Genomic DNA, 25366 nt, shown 5'->3' on the forward strand with positions numbered 1-25366 from the left:
GCTTCTTACAGTGGCAGCTGCCATTTGTAGAGGACATTCTTTAACCAGAGTGATAGTACAGTAATTCTTTCCTCCTAAAGCACCTGGGGTTAAGTACCTTACTTAACAGGCACAATGCTGTATTTTGAGCTTAGTTACTCAGTTAAAATGACCTGGGACTGGACCTTCACCCATTAATGATTAGGCAACAGACAACCCAGTGATCTAATTTTACAAAGTTCACATCTACAAAGGTGGTTGCTATAGTATCTTCTTTCATAATGGTTATTGCTCTTATTTATTTTTTTCCCTGTGTCTCTCACACACTTTTATTGGCTTTCTAACACACAGCTCATTACCCACCTGTTGACTACAACACTGTTGTTTTAACAGTCCAATTATCTCTCTCTTGCTATCTCATACTGAGAGAGAAAACAGTGGGATATGGATCTTTCTGGAATTAAAGAACTTCTGGTTTCAAATACATTAATCAGCTCCCATCACCCACAGTGATAACCCATCAAAAATCTGCAGTAGACACAAACATACACAGAGGTGACCTTAAACAAGGACAGGCTGGCATTAGCTAGTGGCCATCAAACACACACACACACACACACACACACACACACACACACACACACACACACACACACACACACACACACACACACACACACACACACACACACACACACACACAAAGAGAAATCATTTACATTTTAATTAATGTGATTTTAGAGCTAATAAATCATTGACATGTATAGTTTATATATGTTATATATTGTTGTTATTCCTATTGTAATTTTGACTGATAAGCATAAATGGATATTTTATTAACAAAGTTCGGGAGGAGCATGTTCAGATAATTAACCTAATTGAGACGAGAGAAGTGTATTCAGTTAACTCAGTTAACAATAAGATATATACACAGCAGACTTACCTCTGTTCGTTGACAGTATATCAGCATTGGACCCACCCTAAGTTCCTAAAATGTCTGAAATCGAGCTCTTCCCGTCCAATGAAGAATCTTTCGTTCTCGAAGAATCTTCTCCGCAATCCTCTAGCCTAATGAGTGATTCTCCTCCGCTTACTGCCGTCGATACCCCGGTGTTATCTTGCGGTTGCCAGCCCAAACAAATGGGTCCCCGCACAAGTTGGGGGGAATTCTCCAGTCACTTATTCTGCATCGGGGCAGCAACCTCAGCAGCCCAAAAAGGCCTCGTCCAGCAGCAGATCCAAGCTCTCGTAAGATGGTCTTCAAACCAAAGCTACATCAAGACCAACTGGTTCCACATGAAAAAAGACAAACAAACACTCTATATATATATATATATATATATATATATATATATATATATATATATATATATATATATATATATATATATATATATATGTATAAAATCATGTTTTCTAATTCTCCATCCGGCGAGGCTTACCCATCTGATGCCGTGAGTATTGAGAGTATTGAACTCCCGTCAGATGCTGCGAGAGCCCTCCCAGTCAAGCGCCAATGTCTTCTTTTTTCTTTCTCTGTCCAGTGAGGCTTATCCGTCTGATGCCGTGAGTCTTGGTCTCCCGTTGGACGCTGCAAGAGCTCTCCTGTTTCAAATTTCCTTCACCCTGCTGTCGGCCGATAGGACCCACTTGCTCGACACTATGAGCTGCTCCAGTCGGAGGCTACATGGGCCCTCTCGGTCGAGCGTTCCAAATCAAGCGGCTCCCACTTTCATTGGCAGGGGAGGCCCGTCCTCCCGGCACTGTGCATCAGGCAAGTGAGTCCCATCCCATCGGCCGAATAGGGTGAAAGAAATTTGAAACGCCCAGCCAGGAGATCTCTCGCAGCATCCAACGGGAGACCCCAGTCGGACAGGCAACCCCCAGTTGGACGGGCAGCCCCCAGTCGCATGGCTCAAATCATGCTGCTGCTCGTTCATCGGTCGATAGGGCTCACCCGTCCAACGGCGTGAGCCCTCCAGACTGGGCATCCCAAATCATGTAAATCCACATTGGTAGCCGGTCAAACGGACAGGCTTCTTCTCGAAATGCCAGCCCGCCAAATCTCGGAGCACACTTTAGTCTGGCAGCTATCCTTTGTCATTTACTTTTTGGGGGAGTACTCTGTGTTTGGGCCTAAATTCCAAGCTCGGAGCCCTTCTCCCAGGCAGCACGGCAAAAGACAAAAGAACCAATTCTAATCACTAGCCACGTTTACATGTACAGTTTTTTGTCATTCCGATTTAAATTTTTAGAGTTTTAATCTAGTTTGATTTTTCCGCCGCTATTTTGCATTTGACACAAGTGACAAATCTCCAACAGTAAACTGATGCCTCATTCTATTTATGACATACTGACACGAAGGGCAAATGTTTTGCAATGAGCGCGTTGTTGCGTCCAGTGTAAACAGATTTTAGCTGTTGCGACATGGTGTAGCCTTTACTCTATAAAATTATATTTAAGTGTGAACTTGTGAAATAATGTTTTATTAAGCACGTTCAGATAATAAACCTAACACCAGAGGAGCACAGTTAATCAACTGTAAATTAACGATAAGAGGTATTACCCCTGTTCGTTGACAGTTTATCATCATCCCTCCTCCACCCCATCTCCTCACTTCTAGTTCTTATCACAACCAGGGAGAATACTCTGGGTTCGGGCCAAATTCCGAGCTCGGAGCCCTCCCCCCGGACAGCACGCCAAATACACATAACCTTTGCTCTATCTAATATGTAAGTGTGAACTTGAATCTTGAAATTATATGAAATACGATATATATATGATAATATATATGATTTCACAGTGTATACATAAAATACTGTAAATGGAAGTACAGTACCCTTACTGTAAAACGTATTCACAGTAACTTACTGGCAACAATTAGCCAGTAAGTTACTGTAAATACAAGTAAAATCACAGTATTTAATTGTTTTTGATTTCACAGTGTATACATAAAATAAAATGTAAATGGAAGTACAGTACCCTTACTGTAAATCATATTCACAGTAAATTTTTTACAGTGTAAGCACGTTCAGATAATTAACCTAACACCAGAGGAGCACAGTTAATCAACTTAAATTAACGATAAGAGGTATTACCCCTGTTCGTTGACAGTTTATCATCATCCCTCCTCCACCCCATCTCCTCACTTCTAGTTCTTATCACAACCAGGGAGAATACTCTGTGTTCGGGCCAAATTCCGAGCTCGGAGCCCTCCCCCCGGACAGCACGCCAAATACACATAACCTTTGCTCTATCTAATATGTAAGTGTGAACTTGAATCTTGAAATTATATGAAATACGATATATATATGATAATATATATGATTTCACAGTGTATACATAAAATACTGTAAATGGAAGTACAGTACCCTTACTGTAAAACGTATTCACAGTAACTTACTGGCAACAATTAGCCAGTAAGTTACTGTAAATACAAGTAAAATCACAGTATTTAATTGTTTTTGATTTCACAGTGTATACATAAAATAAAATGTAAATGGAAGTACAGTACCCTTACTGTAAATCATATTCACAGTAAATTTTTTACAGTGTAAGCACGTTCAGATAATTAACCTAACACCAGAGGAGCACAGTTAATCAACTTAAATTAACGATAAGAGGTATTACCCCTGTTCGTTGACAGTTTATCATCATCCCTCCTCCACCCCATCTCCTCACTTCTAGTTCTTATCACAACCAGGGAGAATACTCTGTGTTCGGGCCAAATTCCGAGCTCGGAGCCCTCCCCCCGGACAGCACGCCAAATACACATAACCTTTGCTCTATCTAATTATATGTAAGTGTGAACTCGTGAAATATCTTGAAATTATATGAAATATGATTATAATGTCATCTAAGGGTGCTTTCACACTTGGTTCGATTGCCTGGACCGAACCCGAGTTCGATTGCTCCCCCCTCCCCCTGCGCCCACTGGACTGTGTTCACATTATATTATTTGAGTCCGTTTGCATTCATATCAGAAGCGAACCGTACCGGAGTTCACTTGAACCGCACCCCAGACCACCCTTTTTTAATTGGACTCGGGTACGGTTCGCGGGTGCGCACCCGAGTTCAGAAGACCGTGTTCACATCATCCAAACTTACCGAACTCTGACGTCAATCGAACCCGGGTGCGCACCAAAACTGCTAATGTGAAAGCACCCTAAGTATGTCAAACTGGGATCACCACTATGATTTAAAAGTTTAGTGAAGACCCAAATAAACACTGTGGACAAATCATATCATGGTCTGTTGAGTAGATAGAAAAGGAGCTCAGAACCTGGGTTTTAGGCAGAGCCAGATTATGGTCCCACAAGGACCATCGTTGTCACGGGTCTTTGGTGTGAGGTTCTAAAGGCCTCTGGCAATCTAAAGTACTGGCCCCACCACAGTCTGTACTTCAGCTTTGGTCTTAGTTAGAAAGTTATAATAGACCTAAAGTCTATTATAGAAGTTATATAGACCTAAAATCTTTCTGGTTACATTCATATTATTTTGTCAACAACACAAAATCAGCTATTAAAGAAGATTTGATGAAATTCATAATATATAGGCTATAGCTATCCTGCCCTTTCTCTTAATACAAATTGTTACTTGCATTGTTACAACACCATCCACATGTTGTTGTTGTTTATATTGAAATGTAACTTCTCTTTTGTGCAAGTTACAAGCTGCGTGAGAAAATACAAACTTCCACCCCGCCCCGAGTCCAGACACACACACACACACACAGTCCGTGGGGGAGAGCACTCATTGTAAACAGTTGCAATGGGACGTGTCTAGGAAAACTAGAGTTTAGACAGGAATGCAGCACCTTTCCAACTGACAGAGAAATAAATTAAATCATGGAGCTTGCACGGTGAGAACTTTCTTTCACTTCTTCAATTTTTCTTCTTCAGTAAAATATAGCCTATATATTTCAGTGGTCTGAACAAAAGATAGACGTAGGTTATCAAAACAATATCGATCTGTTATGATCATCTTCAATAATAGCTGAGTATAACCTATATGAACTCATCCATTATCCATGATTTATTTAGTCCGCGTGGGAATTATTCCTTTCAGGGGGGTCGACACTTCAGAATAACTTTCGCGGCGTAGTCTCGCGGAACGGAATTGTTTTTGCTGTCAACACTTATAAACAAAACGTTTTGTATTAGGCTATAATGCGACATGAAAATGTGATAAATAATTAAGTGATAAATAATGAAATTAGCCTACTTGCTGTGTACCGTCCGCCCGATATGAAATCTAACTGAAAGCTGCACTGTTGCTATGGTTACTACTTCAAGCGAACACATCTTCTGTTCGATTTAGCGCGCTCTGAATCTAACATTTCGTTGCTGAACCATAATTATGCCACCCCTCCCGAAACCCCCATAATTTGCAGATTTAATGAGGTGTGATTTGTTCTTGTTTCTCTGTTTTATGTTTGCTTATAGGGATTAATTCCAAGCAATTAAACAATAAAATAATCTTACATACTATTCATGGACATTATTCAGAGCAGCGCCATGACAGTTATTAAAACGAGGCTGTGAGGGATAGACTAACCGTGTTTTCAATGGCATTCGCTGTAAAAAGCTGTATAAAGATCACATATAAGCTAATTTTCCACAGCTCATATTTGTGGTGTTTTATGTATACTGAAATTTAAAAAAAGAAGATATTTGGCAGTGTTTAGTCAGCAGAACAATCCAAAAACACATTAAATAATAGTAGGCCTCAAAACCAAAGAAGAGATGTACTGTAGCCTATCACTCACAGTCACGCTTTCATTCCCGTTAAAATGAATTATGAATAAAATGAATGAATGAATTCCCGTGCTGCTGTGAATAAGGTCTGATCTTGATGTTTAATGTTTAAAATTATGATTTTGATGTTATGGTTTAAATAAAATGCATCTATACACAGTGTCATTGTGATCTTGGCCCAGTGCGTATGGCCTGTGTGGACTCAAGTAATTCACCTTACGGACATGTATGGGACCATTAAGTCTCCAAACTTTCCTGAATCCTATCCGAAAGAAACAGAACTGCAGTGGAATATAAGTGTACCAGACGGATATCAAATCCGACTCTATTTTATGCACTTCGACATAGAGCCATCATATTTATGTGAGTACGACTACTTGAAGGTAAGTGAATATTTACAAATGTTTCAATCTCCTCTCACCTCTACTACCTTTTGTTTAATTAAATTAACACAAGTATATTAAAGGTGGGGTAGGTAATTTCAGAGAGGCTAGCTTTGAAAGCATGAGATCCCAGAGTGCTCTTCAAAGCCACGCCTCCTCCAAAAAACAACGCACACAGCAAAGTTTTCAAATTGTCACAAAACAGCGTTAAATTACCTCATGTCTCAAAGCACAAAACATTACAATATTAATGTAATATTGGATATGTAAATAATATTAATTTCGGCATTGATAGTACTGACATAAAAACGCATAAATCCGAGGCTGAGGACATGAACAGCTCCATGTAGAACGTCACTGGTTGCCATCTCGTAATTACGGTTATGACATGGCGTGAGGGCAGCATAAGCTTGATGTTTTGTTTCAGGTGGAACTGTAAAAGTTGACTGCTGTTTGTTTACGGTGCCCGGTGACTGTGTCTAAATTACGCTGATGACGTGTGATATCTGTGTGAATGCAGTGATTAGACAAACATTTTTTGGTCCTGAGACTTCCACAGAAGATATTTAGACCACTTCTATTATACATTACTATGTACATTTTTGTACATTTGGATAGGTGCTGAAACTTACAATATGAACTTATTGGCAGCATTTAAATGTAGCATTGTTAAGTTTTTACAGTGAAAAAACTAAAATATTTACAAATCTTTCATGTCATAAAGATATGTGTAATTTCCCTTTTATCATTTTATAGATAAATGTAAGATCCCTATAACCCACTCCAAACCTAAACATACAGGATTATACAGGATATTAAAAGAATAAAACATAATGGACAGAAATGTGTAGGAAAATGACCATTTTAATAACAATATAGCATTAAAACAATATTTTTAGCCACTAATCATACACCGACCCCTAAACCTACCCATAACCATTTCTTACAACATACTGTTATGAATAAAAGAAATGCGAAATTTATTTATATGTTAATAGATAAATTTATTGCTAAAATGTCAAAAGTGGTAGGCTACCGCAAGTAGTTCAAATGATGATGAGTCGCAGTTCTCTCTAGCAGTAATAGTTTATGGGTTACAGAGCAGAATTTAAATTATTAATCGATGAAAATTTGAACGGCTTCTGTCCGTGAAGGTGCGCACTCATTTCAGATGTCAAATTCAATCCACTGAAAACTAGGGGTGTTGAAATTAATCGTTGCATCGATGCATTCGCGATGCGGACATGGACGATTCTGCATAATAGACCTTAATCGATTATAGCCTATCACGTCATTTGCATACGCGTGTCAGTCATGCGAGTTTAAAATGGCGGAAACAGGCGAAACACAGACGCGAAGATTAAAAAATGCAACTACAAATTTCAAATCTGAGATCTGGGGACATTTTGGTTTTTATGAACGAATTGGTAGCCACGACGAGCTGGACAAGATCACATGCGGTGTAAAACCTGTCACGCTGTTAAGGGGCCGTTCACACAGAACGCGTTTTTCTATTCCAATGCGCTACTTTCCCATTGTTTTTCTGTGTAAACACAGACATGCATGACCGTTACCGTTACGTTCGCGTCTCGCGTCTTTTGCAGCGCCTCTCACGAGCGCCGCGTTTTTAAGACGAATTTCAACTTTTACATGAAACGAATTTCAACTTTTACATGCAGCGCCGCCGCTCATCAATGTCAGTTCCAAAACAGTGGACCAATCAGAAGAACTCGGAGGCGGGGCAAGCGTTGCGAGCTTCTGTTTACAGTAGCAAGTTGGCATAACAACTTTTTATATGACTGCAACATGGAGGAGGAGGCGCTCATTATTATCTTTTTTTTTTTTCCATGTCGAAACTTGTATCTGTCAATTCTGCTGTTTGCCTATTTCTATTATTGTCGTTATTGCATCACATCTCAAAAGCGTGTCTCGAGACACTCGTGTTCTACGCTGTGCTTTTTTAAAATCCTTCCTGAGCGCTGCGTCTCGCGTTTTTCGACGCAAAAAGACGCGTTCTGTGTGAACGGCCCTTAGAGCACTGCAGTGTTTAGTAGTATTTATTAGTTCTAAAGCTCTGTTGCCTGTTGTGTGCAGACTTAAATTTAGTTTAATGTTTGCTACATTCAGGAAGTGCCCTGTGCTGTTATTTTGTATTTATTTGATTTTATGTTGCAGAAAGTTTTTGTTTTGAAGACTGTACTATTTATTTTGGGTTATAAATAAATAAAATTTTTATACATTTGTTAACATTTAAGTACTTTTTGAAGTAGTACACTGCACTTTAAATGCATTCAGTACTGGACAGTTTCATGTGCCTTTAGTATTTATTTACTAGTGTTCACTTACTACTAGTGTTCATTTACTAGTGTATTTACTCTGTTCAGACTTAAGTTTTATTTGAAGCAGATAAAATAAAAAGGGAGTTCATATATCTGACTGTTTGTAGACTATTTACTGATGACAATGTAGCCATGTGCAGGATTATTGAAAACCGAGGTTGCAAAGAATGCATTGTGAAATCGAATCGAATCTTATCGAATCGTTGACATGATAATCGCAATCGAATTGAATCGTGAAACTAGTGCCAATTCACACCCCTACTGAAAACAGCATGCCACAATCTGTGAGGTGAGAAAGCCAATGAGCATTCGATATCAGTGCCGTAAACATGTCATAATGCTTCTCGAGGGCGCAACTTTCGAATTTGAATCATAACGAGTGCGGGCTTTGACTGTAATGGTTGCTGCTGAGAATGAAGATGAAGATCAGCGGATAAAGGGCTGAATTTGGATCTGTTCCTTGCAAACATTTGGATTCTAAAGATTTGGAGTACAGCGAACAAATAAAATTGATGTGATTTGTGAATATGTGTTGTGCTTTGGTTGTATTGTCAGTCGCTGCATTGGAGAAAACGCCTTCTGTGTTGCACAGCAAACTAAATATTACAAAATTGTTAAACAATTACAGAAATGTTATTCATTTTAAGGTTTTAAAATGTAGTCTTGTTTAACGATATGTAATCCTCCAAAATGAGTTTGCAGCACAAGTCACAAACAGAAATTTCATATTAAGTGGATAATTATCAAGTATTGATGTGAAACTGAATACAATAGAATCAAAATAATGTCACGATTTTAATATTAATACATAGGAATTCATGCACACTTGGATACGTAAATAATTTACATTTTATTGCTGTCAATATGTAAGTATTTGACATTTTAGTGCTATAAATATGTCATTATTGTACATTTTTGTGTGTTTGGAAACACAAGTAAATGTACGTGTGGTAGAACCACACTTTATGTAAAAATACACGTATTCTCATGAGATCACATTGTGCTTTCAGGATGTGAAGAGAGTTTCAACCTGAATAACAAAAAGTGTTAATAAAACAAATTGCTTACCCTTCCTTTACCCTTATCAGGTTTGCAGGTACAAGTAGAATAATGCTGTGTCAGTGGTATCAGATGGTAAAACCATGGTACTAGATGATTATTATGGTATTTATATGCCATTAAAAGGGAATTGCATTATGTCATCCATGAGTTTCAAAAGTTTAAATGACCCCTTTTCCTGGTGTCAAAAACTCTTCATTTCCGACAGTTAAAGAGCAGCTCGATCTGTCTAGACGGACTCACGGGCCTTTTGTAGCTTTGATTATAAGGATCTCGTTTCCAGTTTCAGGATCTTTTTGTTTAAATGGCCTGTAAGAGCATTTGATGGACAGGTCTGTGGCAGATGCCCTGGTACCCCGGGTGGATGGAGTTAACAGCATTTATTTCACATGAGCAAATGTGCTGCCCACACTGCAGGGGGGCATATTCATATTCAAATACCCCCAGTGGGTCCCACAGCAACCTGCTATGGTAACAAGCCAAGGCAACCAACCAAAAACTGGGTGCCAGACAAAAAGGGCACAGAAAACATAGACACACATAATGGCTGCTGCACACATACACATATAGGGATTTAATGTATAGGGATTTCTATGCATTCTGAATTCCAGTCAAATGCAGTTTTTCCCACACTTGAACTCTTTTGTCCTTTTTATACATGTTATTAACCTACCTGTTGTGCAACCATTTTGCTTGAGGTGTGTCTGGTGAAATAGCTGTGCAATTAGGATTCTTGCATTGGCAGAAGCATGTCTCACACACATTAACACCCACACATATCTTTGTTAACCGTGGGTTACCCTCCGTTCACTGACACTGGTAAAGTAAACACTCAAGCTGGGAGCCAGATAAGAGACATGTTTAGGGCTGTTTGTGTGCATGCATTTGTGTACAAGCACAATGAAGACTTGGCTGTGGTCTCGGTCTGCAGTGTTTGTATGCATGCCTCTGGTTTGATTGACAGTTTGGTTGTCTGCTGAGTGTAATTGTGTTCATGTGGATGCCAGTTTTTGTGTTTGTGCAGATATTTCTTAAATTGAGGGTTTGGCAGCATTCTTTTGTGTAATTTGTGTGGGTACATCAAAAGCATGAGAAACTGGGAGTGTTCGAATTGTGCAGGTATATTTAGAATTGGGAATGTTTTCAGCTGTCTGATTGTGTCTGGTTGTGTCATTTACTCGCCCTCATGTTGTTCCAAATCTGTTTGACTTTCTTTCTTTTGTGGAAAACAAAAGAGGACATGTTGTGAAAAAAGCGGCATGAACAATCTGTATAATGTCTTTTTGTGTGTGACAGAAGTGAGAAAGTCATACCAACATGAAAGTGAGTAAATGATACAAGAATTTTCATTTGTGGGCGATCTATTCTTTTAATTGTATGCAGAGTTACACAAACTAGCTTTTCAGGATTCTTTGATGAATAGAAAGTTTCATTTATTTGAAATATATAATATATACTTTATAAATGTATTTACTGTCACTTTTGATCAATTGAATGTGTCCTTGTTGAGTAAAAGTAATTTCTTTTAAAAAATGTTACTGACCCAAAACTTAGGTTGTGTACCTATAAATTGAATGTAATTGTTGTTGTGTTTGTTCACACAGGTATATTCAGACACTGAGGAGCTGGCAGTGTTTTGTGGGAGAGAGAATACAGACACAGAACAGGTCCCCGCTGCTGATGTCATCACGTCCCCAGGGAGCGTGCTCAGTGTGGCATTCCGTTCAGACTTTTCCAATGAGGAACGCTACTCTGGCTTTGAGGCTCACTTTAGTGCGGTTGGTGAGTGTTTAGAGTAGCAAAAACATGTGCATTCTTTCAGTCTCCTTATTTTGTTCTCTCTTCTTCTTTCTGCAGATGTAGATGAATGTAGAGACAGAAATGATGAAGATCTTGTCTGTGATCATTTCTGTCACAACTACATTGGTGGCTTCTACTGTTCCTGTCGTTATGGGTTCCTGCTTCATTCTGACAACAGAACTTGCAAAGGTAGCCTTATAGTATCGCTGTGATGTCATTTCTAGATCTCAAAAAAATGGCAGCGTTTTCCCTTTTTGTTTCATTACGGTTGGGTTTTCCTACAATATAACAAACTTGCATGTTCAATACATGTTGTAATACACATCAACCTGTTGCTCCATAACATAAAGGGCCAGTGCCAAAAGACATTGCCATTTTTACATCTCTTCACAAGAACAGAAGTTTGACCCACTTATTTTTGGTGCCAAAAGGTGGCAAAGTTTAAACGTTATTTATATGTGGCTTGATTAGGAAAATCCTTTAAGTCTCCTAATACCCCTGAAAATGTGGATCAGTCAGTTAAGGTCGTGTCACAACTACAGAGATCATTCCTTTTGTATGTGTGTGTTTGCACGACTGTGTCTCAGTGTTAAATTTTGAGTGCACTCTTGCTGTATACACCATGGATGACCCACTTCCACTCTCTTCCATTGTAAACACCATCATGGTAACATGCATGAAATTTTAAAAATGCAATAAACATTAATTTAACAACATTAGATGTAACATAAAACCCTAATGTACATAACTGATTAGAAAAAACTGAGAAAAACTAAGAAGAAACAGTTATTTCAACGAAAATATATCAAATGTGAAGTGTCACGCAGGGAATTGTGGGAATGTCAATTTACGTTTTTTCACTGTAAATTTTACAATTAATTGTTATTTTTCACTTCCAAAAACTGTGAATTTAACGGTATTTTACCGTAAAATTACATTAACTGTACCGTTAGATCTATTACAGTTATTCACCGTATATAGTACGGAAACTTTCTGTAAACCAATTGACAGTTTTTCACCGCAGCACTTTTACTTTTACTGTTAAAATCACGGTCATTTTTTACAGTGTGGCGCTGACATCTTGTGCTGATTTGGGACCCGAGTCTGCGCAGTAGTGAACTCGGGACCTGATTCTGTACAGTAGCATGAAGAGAAGTAGAACTTATTATGTCAGTATGAAATAAACAGTTATAGAAATTAATTTCTACAGTTATAGAAATGTAGAAATTAAAGTTAAAGCTCCAATCTCCTCCCGAAAAAAGTCAGTCTGATTCCTTAGTGACTGCTTCGCTCAGAGAAGCTGTCAATCACAGCTGTCAATCATGACGTCACATCCCTGTTTTTATAGCATCAAATAACTAACTAAAAACTTATTTAAAAAAAACGAACACTTGAACTTACGTCAGCGTGATAAAAACTACATAAAATGACAGAAACCATCTTTGGAAAAAAAATATTTGAAGTGTATTTTAATTGTTTAGTGTGTATCACGCCCTTATTAATTTACATGGAAAGTGCGGGGCTTATGATTTGTACTGGGATCAACCACCTGGGGGCGATCGAGATGCATTGGCATCACTTTTCAGGACTTGTACGGCACGCTTGGTATACACTTAAAGGTTCTATATACAGTCCCTCCAGAAAAACGCTGAATTTTTTTGTGATTGTTAAGGGCTAAAATGCTTGATTTTGTGGCACGTTTTCTTAAAAAATGCGATGGAATATGCGGGATATTTTTGCAATTTTATGTAATGAAATTGCGGGAACTTACAAAAACTGCGGTTTGATGAAAAACAGAAAAAAATAAAAAGTGATTCCCCCAATACCCTGTTCTCACTAGGCTACTAGCTACTTTAATGTAAAGAGTAATTTCCTATTACTTCCTATGATAAGCAAGCATACTAAATCACAGAATATTTAAGTTCTCATTCTGTTTTATTTCAGACCTTAATTAACACATGGCGCAAACTTACAAAACATTGAGTCAAATAAGTTTTGTAGCTTTACAAAAGGAATATGAGTTTGTAGAAAGGCACTATATAAAATAAACGTATTATTATTAATATCCAACAACTTCTATAAAAATGAATAAATAAAGTATTTAAAAAAATGTGTGCTTCTTCCTGCCTGCTTCCACTGCTGCTTTAACCATCCTTGGCGGTGGCACAGCGAAAGTGGTTTTCCAGCTTCAACATGCAGTTGCACGGAGTGCAAAATATTTTGCCCCCACAATCATGTAACACACCGGGAAACTGCTTTGCGCGGTCTTTTGCGCTTATTTTTATTGGCAAATGAGAATGATTTGTGTGCTTCATCATGGTTTCATGGTTTGCAGATGATGTTCACGTCGCGTAATTACGTCACTTCACAAGGTTCCCATGGCAGTAGGGGGAAAATAATGGCGCTTTACTAGTGTGAAGTAAACGCAACATTTTTCAACTTTCTGCTAAGATATATGTGACTTTTTTGCAACGAAAATGCAGGGATTATGAAATCATGCTAGCCCGCATATATTTTGCTTGCTGAAATCGGCAATTAATGCCGTGAAAGTGCGGCGTATTTGAAAAAATGCGACCCCCGGATAAATATGCGGACTTGTTTCTCAGAAAAACAATGCTACAGCCAGATATTTGAAAATGTGCGTTCCGTGTCGGAATGTCTGTCTTTGTTTTGGTCTGTGCGAAACCATGTGCTGGCAGTTTATCCAATAGCATTTCGACATCACAGGTTGCCATTTGGCAGAAAACACTGCGTATTGCAACCATGGAAACCAACAAACAAACTGGGTCAAAGAATCGCAGATTCTACTTGACCCAAAAAGCCTCATCAGCTTACAGTGTGTAAGTCTCCTCAGCTTTCATTGTCAATTGCGCTCCCTATTGTAGCTGGCAACCCGCGTTTTTGAACGAGGAGGCGGGCCAAACAATATTTTGAATTTGGACTGCAGTACCTATTTTGAACACTGGGTGTCATTCCTACATAGAGCCCCTTTAAGTACACATCTAGTAATCATACTTTATCACTAGAAGAAAATTTTAAATTGAAAAAACTTGTTTAACATGAAAGTATTATACAATAATTAATGACATTTCTCCTTATATAGAACCTTTTTGGCATAAAACATTCTTAAAAGGGTTAGTTCACCCAAAAATGAAAATTCTGTCATTAATTACTCACCCTCATGTTGTTCTACACCTGTAAGTCCTTCATTCATCTTCAGAATACAAATTAAGATATTTTTGATGAAATCCGATGAGTCAGTGAGGCCTTCATTGCCAGCAAGTTAATTTATACTTTCAATGCCCAGAAAGGTACTAAAACATATTTAATCACATGAAATCACGTGACTTTGGCGCTCCGAACCACTGATTCGAAACAAAAGATTTGTAAAGCTTCGAAGCAAACTTTTAAAATCGGCCAACACTAGATAGTGTTGAAAAGTCATTATTTAGTTTACAAAAAGTATTCTCGTCACTTTATAATATTAAGATAGAACCACTGTACTCACATGAACTGTTTTAAATTTGTTTTTAGTAGCTTTCTGGGCACCGAAAGTGTAAATTAACTTGCTGACAATGAAGGCCTCACTGAGACATCGGATTTTATCAAAAATATCTTCATTTGTGTCCTGAAGATGAATGAAGGTTTTACGGGTGTGGAACAGCATAAGGCTGAGCAATAATTGACAGAATTTTCATTTTTGGGTGAACTAACCCTTTAAAATTGATTCAAGAACCCCAAATAGAACAGCACTGAACCTTTTTTTCTAATGTAATTATTTTTAACATCAGTTCAAACACATACTTTTTATTTATGCATGATTACAAGAATGAAAATCAAGTGCAATGTAGCTGTGTAGGTGTCAAACGTAGCTTGTAGCTTGTCAAACATTTGCTCTAAATTGCATAGATTTTTGTAATAAATCTTGTACCATTGGATTATCCTGGATTAGTTGCTGGAATTCCTAATTATAAAGCAGCGCTTTAAGAGAAACCTTGCAGCAGGTTCATTTAAGACTACATTGTGTAAGTTAACTAATTACAAATGTACACATACTTATATAATGTTGGCTTGGATACAATTTTGCAATTTTATCATGATTTATGTTGCTGTAATGTGTTGTGTTGGACTGAGTCTGTTTTATGTCTAACCTTTGCCCCCTATTCAGCTGATTGTAGCTAAGCACCAACGAATAAATATTTACAATGTGGTGGTCAGTGAAATGTGGATAAACTTGTGAACTTCAAAAACCCAATTAGATCCATGTGGTTCCATGCAAACAAGTAATATTTATTTCTAAGGGATTTTTAGCAGCAAATTTACAGTAGAAAAACTATTTAGAGTTGAAAGAAGATTTACATTAGTCGTTTATGATCACTGTTCTTGTGTGTGCATTTGTCTTTTGGTTGTTGTATTTTGAACGCTGAATGATATTGAAATATAAGTGTGTGTGTTTGTAATCATTGCAGTGGAGTGTAATGAAAGCGTGTATACAGAGCGCTCCGGAGAGATTTCCAGTGCTGATTTTCCTAAACCGTACCCCAAAAGCTCTGACTGCACGTATCGCATTGAGCTGGAAGAGGGTTTTCAAATCACTCTGGAGTTTGATGACACCTTTGACATCGAAGACCACCCTGAAGTCACCTGTCCCTACGACTTTATTAAAGTGAGTGGGCCATGACATGAGAAATCAAATTTGCCTTGATCTTTTGACATATAAGAGGTCTTTATATCATTATAACACCCTGCAAGTTTCATAGATTAAAACATTGTACTCATTATAAACAAAGCATTTATTTAATCAAACTCCAAAAACGGCTCGTTTTGATATTGCTGGATCTGTGACGTCACACAGTCAAATATTTTTGCATATAAAACAATAGTTCATCAATGAATAGTTCATCGCACCTTAGGGCCCACCCACTTGCATTCAGTCACAAAAGCCCTGGATATCCTTTTTTTTTTTTTTTTTTACTCATACGCTAGTGTATACGCACAGTCGAACACAGAGCCTTGAAAAGTATACTTCATTTCATTTGTACGCATACTCAGGCGTTTGACGCATGCACAGTTTTGAGCAATCTCTCGCCACGAGTTACAACATTTGTAAACTTCTTTGTATTCTTTCATGCTAGAGTTGTACAAATGAGGGTACCTTCTAACCTCTTCGCACAATCTGTCATCTATATAGGCCTCCATTGTCGCTGTAGCTTGCACGTGTTCCATTTTTTCTTTGACTACCTTGTGAATCGACCTTTTGGATAAACTAATTACTGCAAAAAATAAAAAAAATAAATGTGCATGTGCAAGCTGCGCATGCAGGTACGCGTGGTTACAAAAATCCGGTGGTGTGCTTACAGTACCAGCGTACTCTTTTGATAACGAAATTCGCTTAACGCGCACTGTACGCTGACCCTTGCATACACGTAAAAAGTGAAATATACTTTGGTCTTACCAGCTGACATTTGCCTACACTGGATGTGAGCTTTGTGCCAAAAGCAAGTATAACTCATTATAATCACTCTCTACACTGGTTACAGTATACAGATTTGTGTTCATTTTCTGAATGATTTGAAGAGGGAGAAAATGTTTGCTTTGATGTGTCCAGTTTAAACAGCTCGTTATAGAAGAATCCCAGCATCAGAAATGGTTTATTTTTAATGGCGTCATGGAACACATCGGAGGATTATATGTTTATTCGGAGCATTTCGTTTTGTAAATGAGGCCCAGTGTAATGGAGAGTTCACAAAGAAGCTTTTGTTGACAGATGAAGCAGTCAGCTGTATTGGATCTGATAGCAGTTGCATCACAAAGCACCCTAAGTAAATAATTTCATTATGCTTTCTTTGTCTGGAAATGATGGTTTTTGTATGGATAATGTTTTCAAAAAGTGCAATAGCTAGTGGGTGTTGATACTGTTTCCTATACACTACATTTGCAAATCATAAAAGTGGCCATTTACTGACAAACCTTAAAGGAGTCGGCCCTTAAATACAGCTAATTTCAGAATGAATTTTTTTTCTACATATACATTTGTTTTTTTGTGCAAAAACTTAATTAACATTATAAGTGAACCTCAAGGAACATATTAAAATAATAAAAAATCCATGTCATGACCTCTTTAATTTCCAACAGCATTTAGCCATCATTATACAAAATTATTTGACCGCAGAATGTTGCATTTGACCAATTAGGATAAAGTATTACAGATACCTTGTAATTAATTAGTTAATTATTTTTAATGACAGCCACCATGTAAATGTTTATATTTCAACAACAAATGTCATTAAAAAGTTGAAATACGAACTGCCTTATAATAAATATGATTAAATAATAGATTATTAAATTAACTTTGTTTTCTGTATCGTTTTCAGCTAAATAAAAACTTTAATTTTGGCTTCAATGTTTCGGTAAAAACATAAATTCCATGTTATATTATACTAATTATAATAATTAAATATTATAATAATTATAAGAATAATAATTAATTACATTATTGTATTAATAATAATAAATATTATTATTATATAATAATTATATATTATGCTAATTATAATAATTAAATATTATGATACATTTGGATAGATTTGGTTTAAAAGAAAAAAATCATGATGTCAATGATTCTTTATCTACAGATTCATGCAGGAGACAAGGAGTTTGGCCCATTTTGTGGTGAGCAGTCACCAGGGAAGATCCAGACAGGAAATAACATGGTCAACATCCTGTTTCACAGTGACAACTCTGGAGAGAATCTCGGCTGGAAACTCACTTACACCTCCACAGGTCAGAGTCTGGCCGATGCTGCATATTATTGCTAAAATTAATTTCATATATAATGATATTTTTTTGTGTATGTTGTGGCAGAGTTAAAAATATTGTTATCTTCAGGTTCTGAATGCTCCCCTCCAGTGGCGCCCCTTAATGGACACCTGGAGCCTCTGCAGTCTAAATATATCTTTAAAGATCACATTACGTTGACCTGTGACCCTGGATACTCACTGAGACAGGTCAGGCAAAGGACACATTTCACTGATAAAGGCACTGACTGTTGCAAGCGAATTTAGACAGATCAGTACTGTTTTACATCACACTCACATTCTCTCTTACAGGGCGATGAAGAATTTGAGCATTATCAGATTGAGTGTCAGAGGGACGGGCAATGGAGCAGTGATTTCCCGCTGTGTAAAAGTAAGTCTTTTAACAGAGACTCTGTAATTCTGTTTTCCTCCTGTCTTTTTTCTCACTTGCCCTTTCTCTCTTTTCTTATTCTACTTCTACTTGCTGCCACCAGAGAAGGAATTCCAAAGGAGTCGTCGTTCCCTACCAAGCATTTTAACCAATCAGATACTGAGTTAAAACTTTATGGGACTGGCTGGTAGCCAATCACTGTCCACCACAAACTACAATCCCCATTATACATTGTGGATGTAGCGCTTGATATATACACTACCATATATATCAAGGTTTGGGGTCTTAAGGTTTTTTTTTTTTGTCCTGCAAAGATGCATTACATTGATTAAATGTGACAGTAAAGACAGAAGATTTCCATTTCAAATAAATGCTGTCCTTTTGAATAGTTTCTATTCAGGAATTCTGAAAAATCACGATTTCCACAAAAATCAATAATACTAATAAGGAATTTCTCTTAAGCAGCAAATCATCATATTAGAATGATTTCTGAAGGATCGTGTGACACTAAAGACTGAATGATGCTGAAAATTCATAAATAATAATTTTAAAATAAATTTAAATAAATTAAAATTATATTATAATTTGAAAGTTAAAATGGGACTAAATGGGAATTTTGAATGGGTTAGTTCAGGCCTTAATTTGTGTCTTTGAAAACCAAACCTAAAACTATAATAAACTCTCAATAAGAAGAGTATGAAAAAATGCATATAAAAACATATGAGTTAAATAAATGAAATGTTTTGACTCAGTTCAGTTGACTATGTAAGATTAATTTTTTTTAGGTTATGAGCATAAATTCTGACAAATTCACAGCACCTAAAAAGCGATTGGATTATAATGATCTGTCAATTTATGTTGAAAGATTTTATACTAATTTTTTGTTTATATTTTACAAACTGTCTGTGCTAAACATTAACATTATTACATTTCCAACCTCCATGCTCAAGTCTTGTTTTCTTGTCCTGACAGTGAAAGTGGTGTGGTTGTGAAGGCCACACTGAGTTTAAGTATCATAAAATGTCTCCATCTACTGGTCATTAATGTTGCTTCATAACTAGTGCCTCTGAGCTGAAATAAACCAGTGATATATATATATATATATATATATAAATATATATAAATATATATATATATATATATATATATATATATATATATATATATATATATATATCCCTTAGTCAATAGTACACATTACTTTTACTATTAGGTTCATTTTGAGACAGAAGTACATATACATAAATGCACTTAGACTTTCAGACAGGGCTGACTGCAAAACTGCCTCACCTGTTGGGAACGGACAACCCATGTGGAAGAGTGAAGACTGAATGTTTGGTATGAGTGTGATCTTCACTATTTAAATGGTTCTTTTTTTTTTTTTTTTCTCCACTAAACTAAAGGGTTCACCCAAAAATGAAAATTCTATCATTAATTAATCACCCTCATGTCGTTTCACACCTGTAAGACTTTTGTTCATCTTCAAAACACAAATGAAGATATTTTAAATGTCCCTCCATTGACAGTACATGCAACTACCACTTTGACGCTTTAAAAAGTTCATATTAAAACTAATCCATATGAATCAAGCAGTTTAAATGATGAACAGATTAAATTTAGGCTTTTATTCACATATAAAAATTCATCAACTCACATATCAGTTGACGTAAACGGACGCTCAAGCATGTTCGCTTGACATGTGAGAACCAGTGAGTTTCATTCTTGTGTTTTGCAGCATGTTTGAGCTTCCGCAAGAAACAGTTTGTTCTTATGTATCAAGCAGTACGGTTGAGCTTCTGTTTATGTTATGTTTTATGATCTCTTTATGAACTTATTAAAGCGACAGTGGTAGTTGCGTAGACTGTCAATGGAGGGACAGAAATCTCTCAGATTTCCTTATGAAATCTTAATTTGTGTTTCGAAGATGAATAAAAGTCTTACGAGTTTGGAACGACATTAGGGTGGGTAATTGATGACATACTTTTCATTTTTGGGTGAACTAACCCTTTAAATCCCTTCCATCAAGAGTCCTCTCACAATAAGCATGTCCTACCAATCATATTTGAGAATTTCTGTCATTATTCTTTAATTTTACATTCATTCTTAACATTCTGTGTCATACAGTTTTCACTTCATCCTGCTCAAATAATTCCATCGAATCCATCAAAGAAATAATACACTACTTGTATCCTGACAAACCTTTAAAATTGAGTACAATGTAATAATAATTATATAATAAAAATAAATATTCTGATAGTGTACTTTTGAAGATTTTTGAATAATCTCTTTATTCAATTTTAATAATAAAAAAAAACAGTTCAAGAACTATAGAGAAAAGATTATGAATCAAATCAAACTACAAATAAACCCAAAATCTTCATCCAAGAAATCCAAATATGGCAATTATTACTCTCTTACATGTTTTCTCTCCTATTATTTCTCCTTTAGTGGTTGACTGTGGTCCAGTAGATGTAGTTCTGGGTGAGGTTGTTTTTGAGAGCTCTGAAAACAGCACTGTGTTTGGATCCAGAATCCAGTACAGCTGCAGAGACTCTGTCAAGGTCAACAGTGAGTATTTCTCTGTCAGTCATTGATGCTTTAAAGTCAAGTCATATTAAATGTCATTGTGTATTTGACTCTTACTGACCTTACAGATACTTACACTTGTCATCAGAGTGGGGAATGGGTGAGTGAGGACGGAACGCCATTGCCCAAGTGTCTACCAGGTAAGGTGTGTTACCAAGAGTCACTAATATTAAAATCACTCATATGCCTATATTCTGTTTTGTTTAATTATTTTATTATAAACAAGGCTTCTTTACAGTTTTGGCATGGTAACTCAGTACTAACCTACGTAACTAGAGTAGGCCTATATGTTACTGTTGTTTGTGTATTTTTGGTAGGAGATTTTGAAAGTATCAATCCTGAATCTCAACTTCCTACTCCACTAGCAAGCACTCCTCTTGGTAAGACTCAAACTTCAAACGTAATGCTTTGGAATTGTTAAAGAGCTTTGCAGGGCACCAGACTGCGCTGAAATTGCGACCAAAAAAAACAAGATTAGCTGTGATAATTTAGAATCTACTCATTGGCCTTAATTTCTTTAGGGAACCAACATTTTCTGCATGCAACAACAAACAAACACAGCGCAGAGCGTAATGTCCAATTCACAAAAAAATGACTCTTTTGAAAAGATGCTTTTTAAAGGCACAATATGTAAGATTTTTGGATTAAAATATCCATATATTTTGAATATTCATGAAACAGTCTCAAGCACACATAAGAGTTTGTGGTTTGAATCAGGCTCACTCAGTTAGGGAATCATTTGAAGCTGTTATGCAGTTCAAAACTGACTCCCTCAATGAACTTTTAGTCATTTTTTGGTCTGGTTAAAAATAAACCGGGAACCAATATTGTGATGTATTGTCAGACATCGTTCTATTTAGTTAATGATTGTTCATATGACAACTAATGATACATATTCACAACATTTTTTTTTACATGAACTAAATATTTTTTATATTAAATATATATTAGCTTCTAAAATGTTTTGAGTCAGTAATATTTTTTTAAGAAATTAATACTTTTATTCAGCAAGGATACATTAAATTGATCAAAAGGGACTCTAAAAACATTTACTTTGTTACAAAAAAAATAAATTTTAAATAAACTCTCTTCTTTTGAACTTTCTATTTATCAAAGAATTCATAAAAAAATTATCATAGTTTCCATCAAAATCAGCATTGATGGTAGAATGATGTGGTATTTTAAATTATAATTTTTTTTTTTTTTTTTTAAATGCATTTTTAATCAAATGTAGCCTTGATGAGCATAATTACGGAAGAGGATTAGGGCCAAGCAATAATAAAAAAAATAAAACCATCTCGAGATTAAAGTTGATACATTTCGAGAAAAAACTTGTTAAATTTCGAGAAAAAAGTCGAGATAAAATGTTGAGAATAAAGTCATTAAATTCCAAGAAAAAAGTTGAGATAAAATGTTGAGAATAAACTCATTAAATTTTGAGAAAAAAAGTTGTGATAAAATGTTGAGAATAAACTCATTAAATTACGAGAAAAAACTCGTTAAATTTTGAGAAAAAAGTCAAGATAAAATGTTGAGAATAAACTCGTTAAATTACGAGAAAAAATTCGAGATAAAATGTTGAGAATAAACTCGTTAAATTACGAGAAAAAAGTCGAGATAAAATGTTGAGAATAAACTCGTTAAATTACGAGAAAAAAACTCGTTAAATTTCAAGAAAAAAGTCGAGATAAAATGTTGAGAATAAAGTTATTAAATTACGAGAAAAAGTCGTTAAATTACGAAAACAAATTCGTTAAATTACTAATTTGTTTTCATAATTTAACGACTTTTTTCTCGTAATTTAATGACTTTATTCTCATAATTTAATGACTTTATTCTCATAATTTAATGAGTTTATTCTCAACATTTTATCTCGACTTTTTTGTCGAAATTTAACGACATTTTTCTCATAATTTAACGAATTTGTTCCCGTAATTTAACAATTTTTTTCTCGCAATTTAATGACTTTATTCTCATAATTTAATGACTTTATTCTCAACATTTTATCTCGACTTTTTTCTCGAAATGTAACGAGTTTTTTCTTGAAATTTAACAACTTTAATCTCAAGATGGTTTTATTTTTTTTATTATTGCTTGGCCCTAATCCTCTTCTGTGATAGACTTCTTCCAAAAACATTAAACATGTTATCCACCTCAAAATATTAAATAATATTAACTATTTTCTAAAAAATATTATTTTTTATATAATTTATTGACTTTTTTTTTGAACAGGCATCCTAATTTATATTAACTACAACTAGGAAACACCCTGGTTAATAGAACTTACATTATATAATTTTTAATAATTAATATCCCTTCATCAAAGCACACAGCAGAACAACTATTTTTATTAAGTGCCTGTAATTTGTCAAAAAAAAAATCAATTTGTGTACTAAATCTTTAATTTTAGGAGCCAATGGTCTAGAGCCCTGTTTTAGGTGTCTCTATGCTTAGTTGCCTGTATTTGTATCTAAGAAGTGCATCTACGTCTTGTGTTGCTTTATGCATATCTATGTTAACTTGCACGTTTTCATTTAAGCATGCGGTGAGCAGTCACAGCACTTCCCAGCCCAGCAGAAGCGAATCGTTGGTGGGAGAACAGCATCTCCCGGTCTGTTCCCTTGGCAGGTTTTGCTCTCAGTAGAGGATGTGTCTCGTGTCCCTGAAGATCGCTGGTTTGGCAGCGGCGCTCTCCTCTCCCCAACCTGGGTTGTCACGGCTGCTCACGTGCTCAGATCTCATCGCCGTGATCTTTCCGTCGTCCCCGTCGCTTCTGAACACATCCAAGTGCACTTGGGCCTCACGGACGTACGGGACAAGCACTTGTCCATCAATCGGTCTGTTGAGAGAGTCATCCTCCATCCTCAGTTTGATCCTCAAAACTATAACAATGACATTGCTCTGGTTAAACTCAGCCAGGAGGTGGTGCTGTCAGCATTAGTACAACCCGTCTGTCTACCAAAGCCTGGTGTAGAAGGTCATACCCTGATGCCTCTGCCCAACACATTGGGTATCGTGGCCGGTTGGGGCATCAATGCAGCCAACGCTTCTGCCTCCACCAGCGGCTTGAGCTCTGATTCCGCTGCCGTTTCTGAGCTGCTCCAGTATGTGAAGCTTCCGGTTGTGCCGCAGGACGAATGCAAAGCTAGCTATGCGTCACGCTCTGTCAACTACAATATCACCAGCAATATGTTCTGCGCTGGCTTTTATGAGGGTGGTCGGGACACCTGTTTGGGGGACAGTGGGGGAGCCTTTGTCATCCAGGACGCCAACAGTGGCAGATGGGTGGCACAAGGACTGGTGTCCTGGGGTGGGCCAGAGGAGTGCGGCAGTCAGAGGGTGTATGGGGTGTACACCAGGGTGGCAAACTATGTCCACTGGCTACACAGGCACATGGATGTGGACCGCTGGTGGTGAGGGTGTTGGAAAACAGCAGTGAAGCTGGACGACTCTCCTTTATGTCATCTTATTTTGCCATTTGTAACGAAATAATTTTCTCTGCTTTTTATTGTGAGCAAGAATTACACCCAATATTATTCTTTCATTTGGTCACATTCACTTATAAGTTAACTTTATATAACTTTTTATATTTCATTTGGCTGTTTTTTTTTTTTTTTTTTTTTTTAAGTTCACTGTCTGAATTCATTAACAGTACAGATGGTATGAACTTGCACCGGACGCTTGAATCACCCAGTCAGAACCACATTCATTATGATAAGTAGCGTTGTACTCACCTCATATTTGGCCATGTGCTTGGATCTTTCATCATTTTTTTTTTTTTGTCTGCTGTTGTTTAAAACACTCTACATTGTCTTAAAAGCACATTGTCACTCATTCAGTGCTGATTACGGTCTTTAGCCTATCAAGACAGCATTTTGTATTACACAAAAGTTTGGGGTCAGTACTTGAGCAGCAAATCAGCATATTAGAATGATTTCTGAAGGATCATTTGACACTGAAGACTGGAGTAATGATACTGAAAATTCAGCTTTGCCATCTCATTAATTAATTACATTTGAAAATCTATTAAAATAGGTTTGACTGTATTTTATCAAATAAATGCACACTTGGTGAGCATAAATGTTTTTTTTTTTTTTTTTTAAATCTTACCAAACCCAAACTTTTGAATGATCAAATATATACCTTTATATATATCAACATAAATCATTTACACCTGATGAAATGCATAGTTTCATACAACATATGTAATATCTAACAACACCTTTAAATTGTTATACTTTTGTAAACACTCCTATTAAAGCCAATAGACATTTCT

General features: G+C 36.5%; 1 protein-coding gene across 3 annotated transcripts; it reads left to right on the top strand.

Annotated features, from left to right (window-relative positions):
- The first annotated feature begins 4719 nt into the window (after window positions 1-4719).
- masp1 (MBL associated serine protease 1) lies at window positions 4720-25366 on the top strand. 3 transcript variants are annotated; one of them, XM_067365437.1, is made up of 12 exons: window positions 4720-4840; window positions 5896-6118; window positions 11121-11298; window positions 11374-11505; window positions 15786-15982; window positions 17952-18099; window positions 18205-18323; window positions 18426-18504; window positions 20953-21072; window positions 21159-21230; window positions 21408-21470; window positions 23630-25366. In XM_067365437.1, the coding sequence occupies exons 1-12, from the start codon at window positions 4827-4829 to the stop codon at window positions 24505-24507; spliced, it is 2223 nt and encodes a 740-aa protein (XP_067221538.1). In that variant the 5' UTR covers window positions 4720-4826; the 3' UTR covers window positions 24508-25366. The 3 variants fall into 3 exon arrangements, with proteins under 3 accessions (XP_067221538.1, XP_067221539.1, XP_067221540.1); XM_067365438.1 differs by having other exon boundaries at window positions 21159-21235; window positions 23630-23764; XM_067365439.1 differs by lacking the exons at window positions 20953-21072; window positions 21159-21230; window positions 21408-21470; window positions 23630-25366 and adding an exon at window positions 18608-19100.

The sequence above is a fragment of the Chanodichthys erythropterus genome, chromosome 17, assembly GCF_024489055.1.
Source record: "Chanodichthys erythropterus isolate Z2021 chromosome 17, ASM2448905v1, whole genome shotgun sequence".
NCBI lineage: Eukaryota > Metazoa > Chordata > Actinopteri > Cypriniformes > Xenocyprididae > Chanodichthys > Chanodichthys erythropterus.

Bases quoted from the DNA above. Each gene is read 5' to 3' on its own strand.
- masp1 (XM_067365437.1), top strand. The intron at 11,506-15,785 runs GTAGCCTTATAG...TAATCATTGCAG, and splicing joins TGACAACAGAACTTGCAAAG to TGGAGTGTAATGAAAGCGTG. The intron at 15,983-17,951 runs GTGAGTGGGCCA...CTTTATCTACAG, and splicing joins GTCCCTACGACTTTATTAAA to ATTCATGCAGGAGACAAGGA.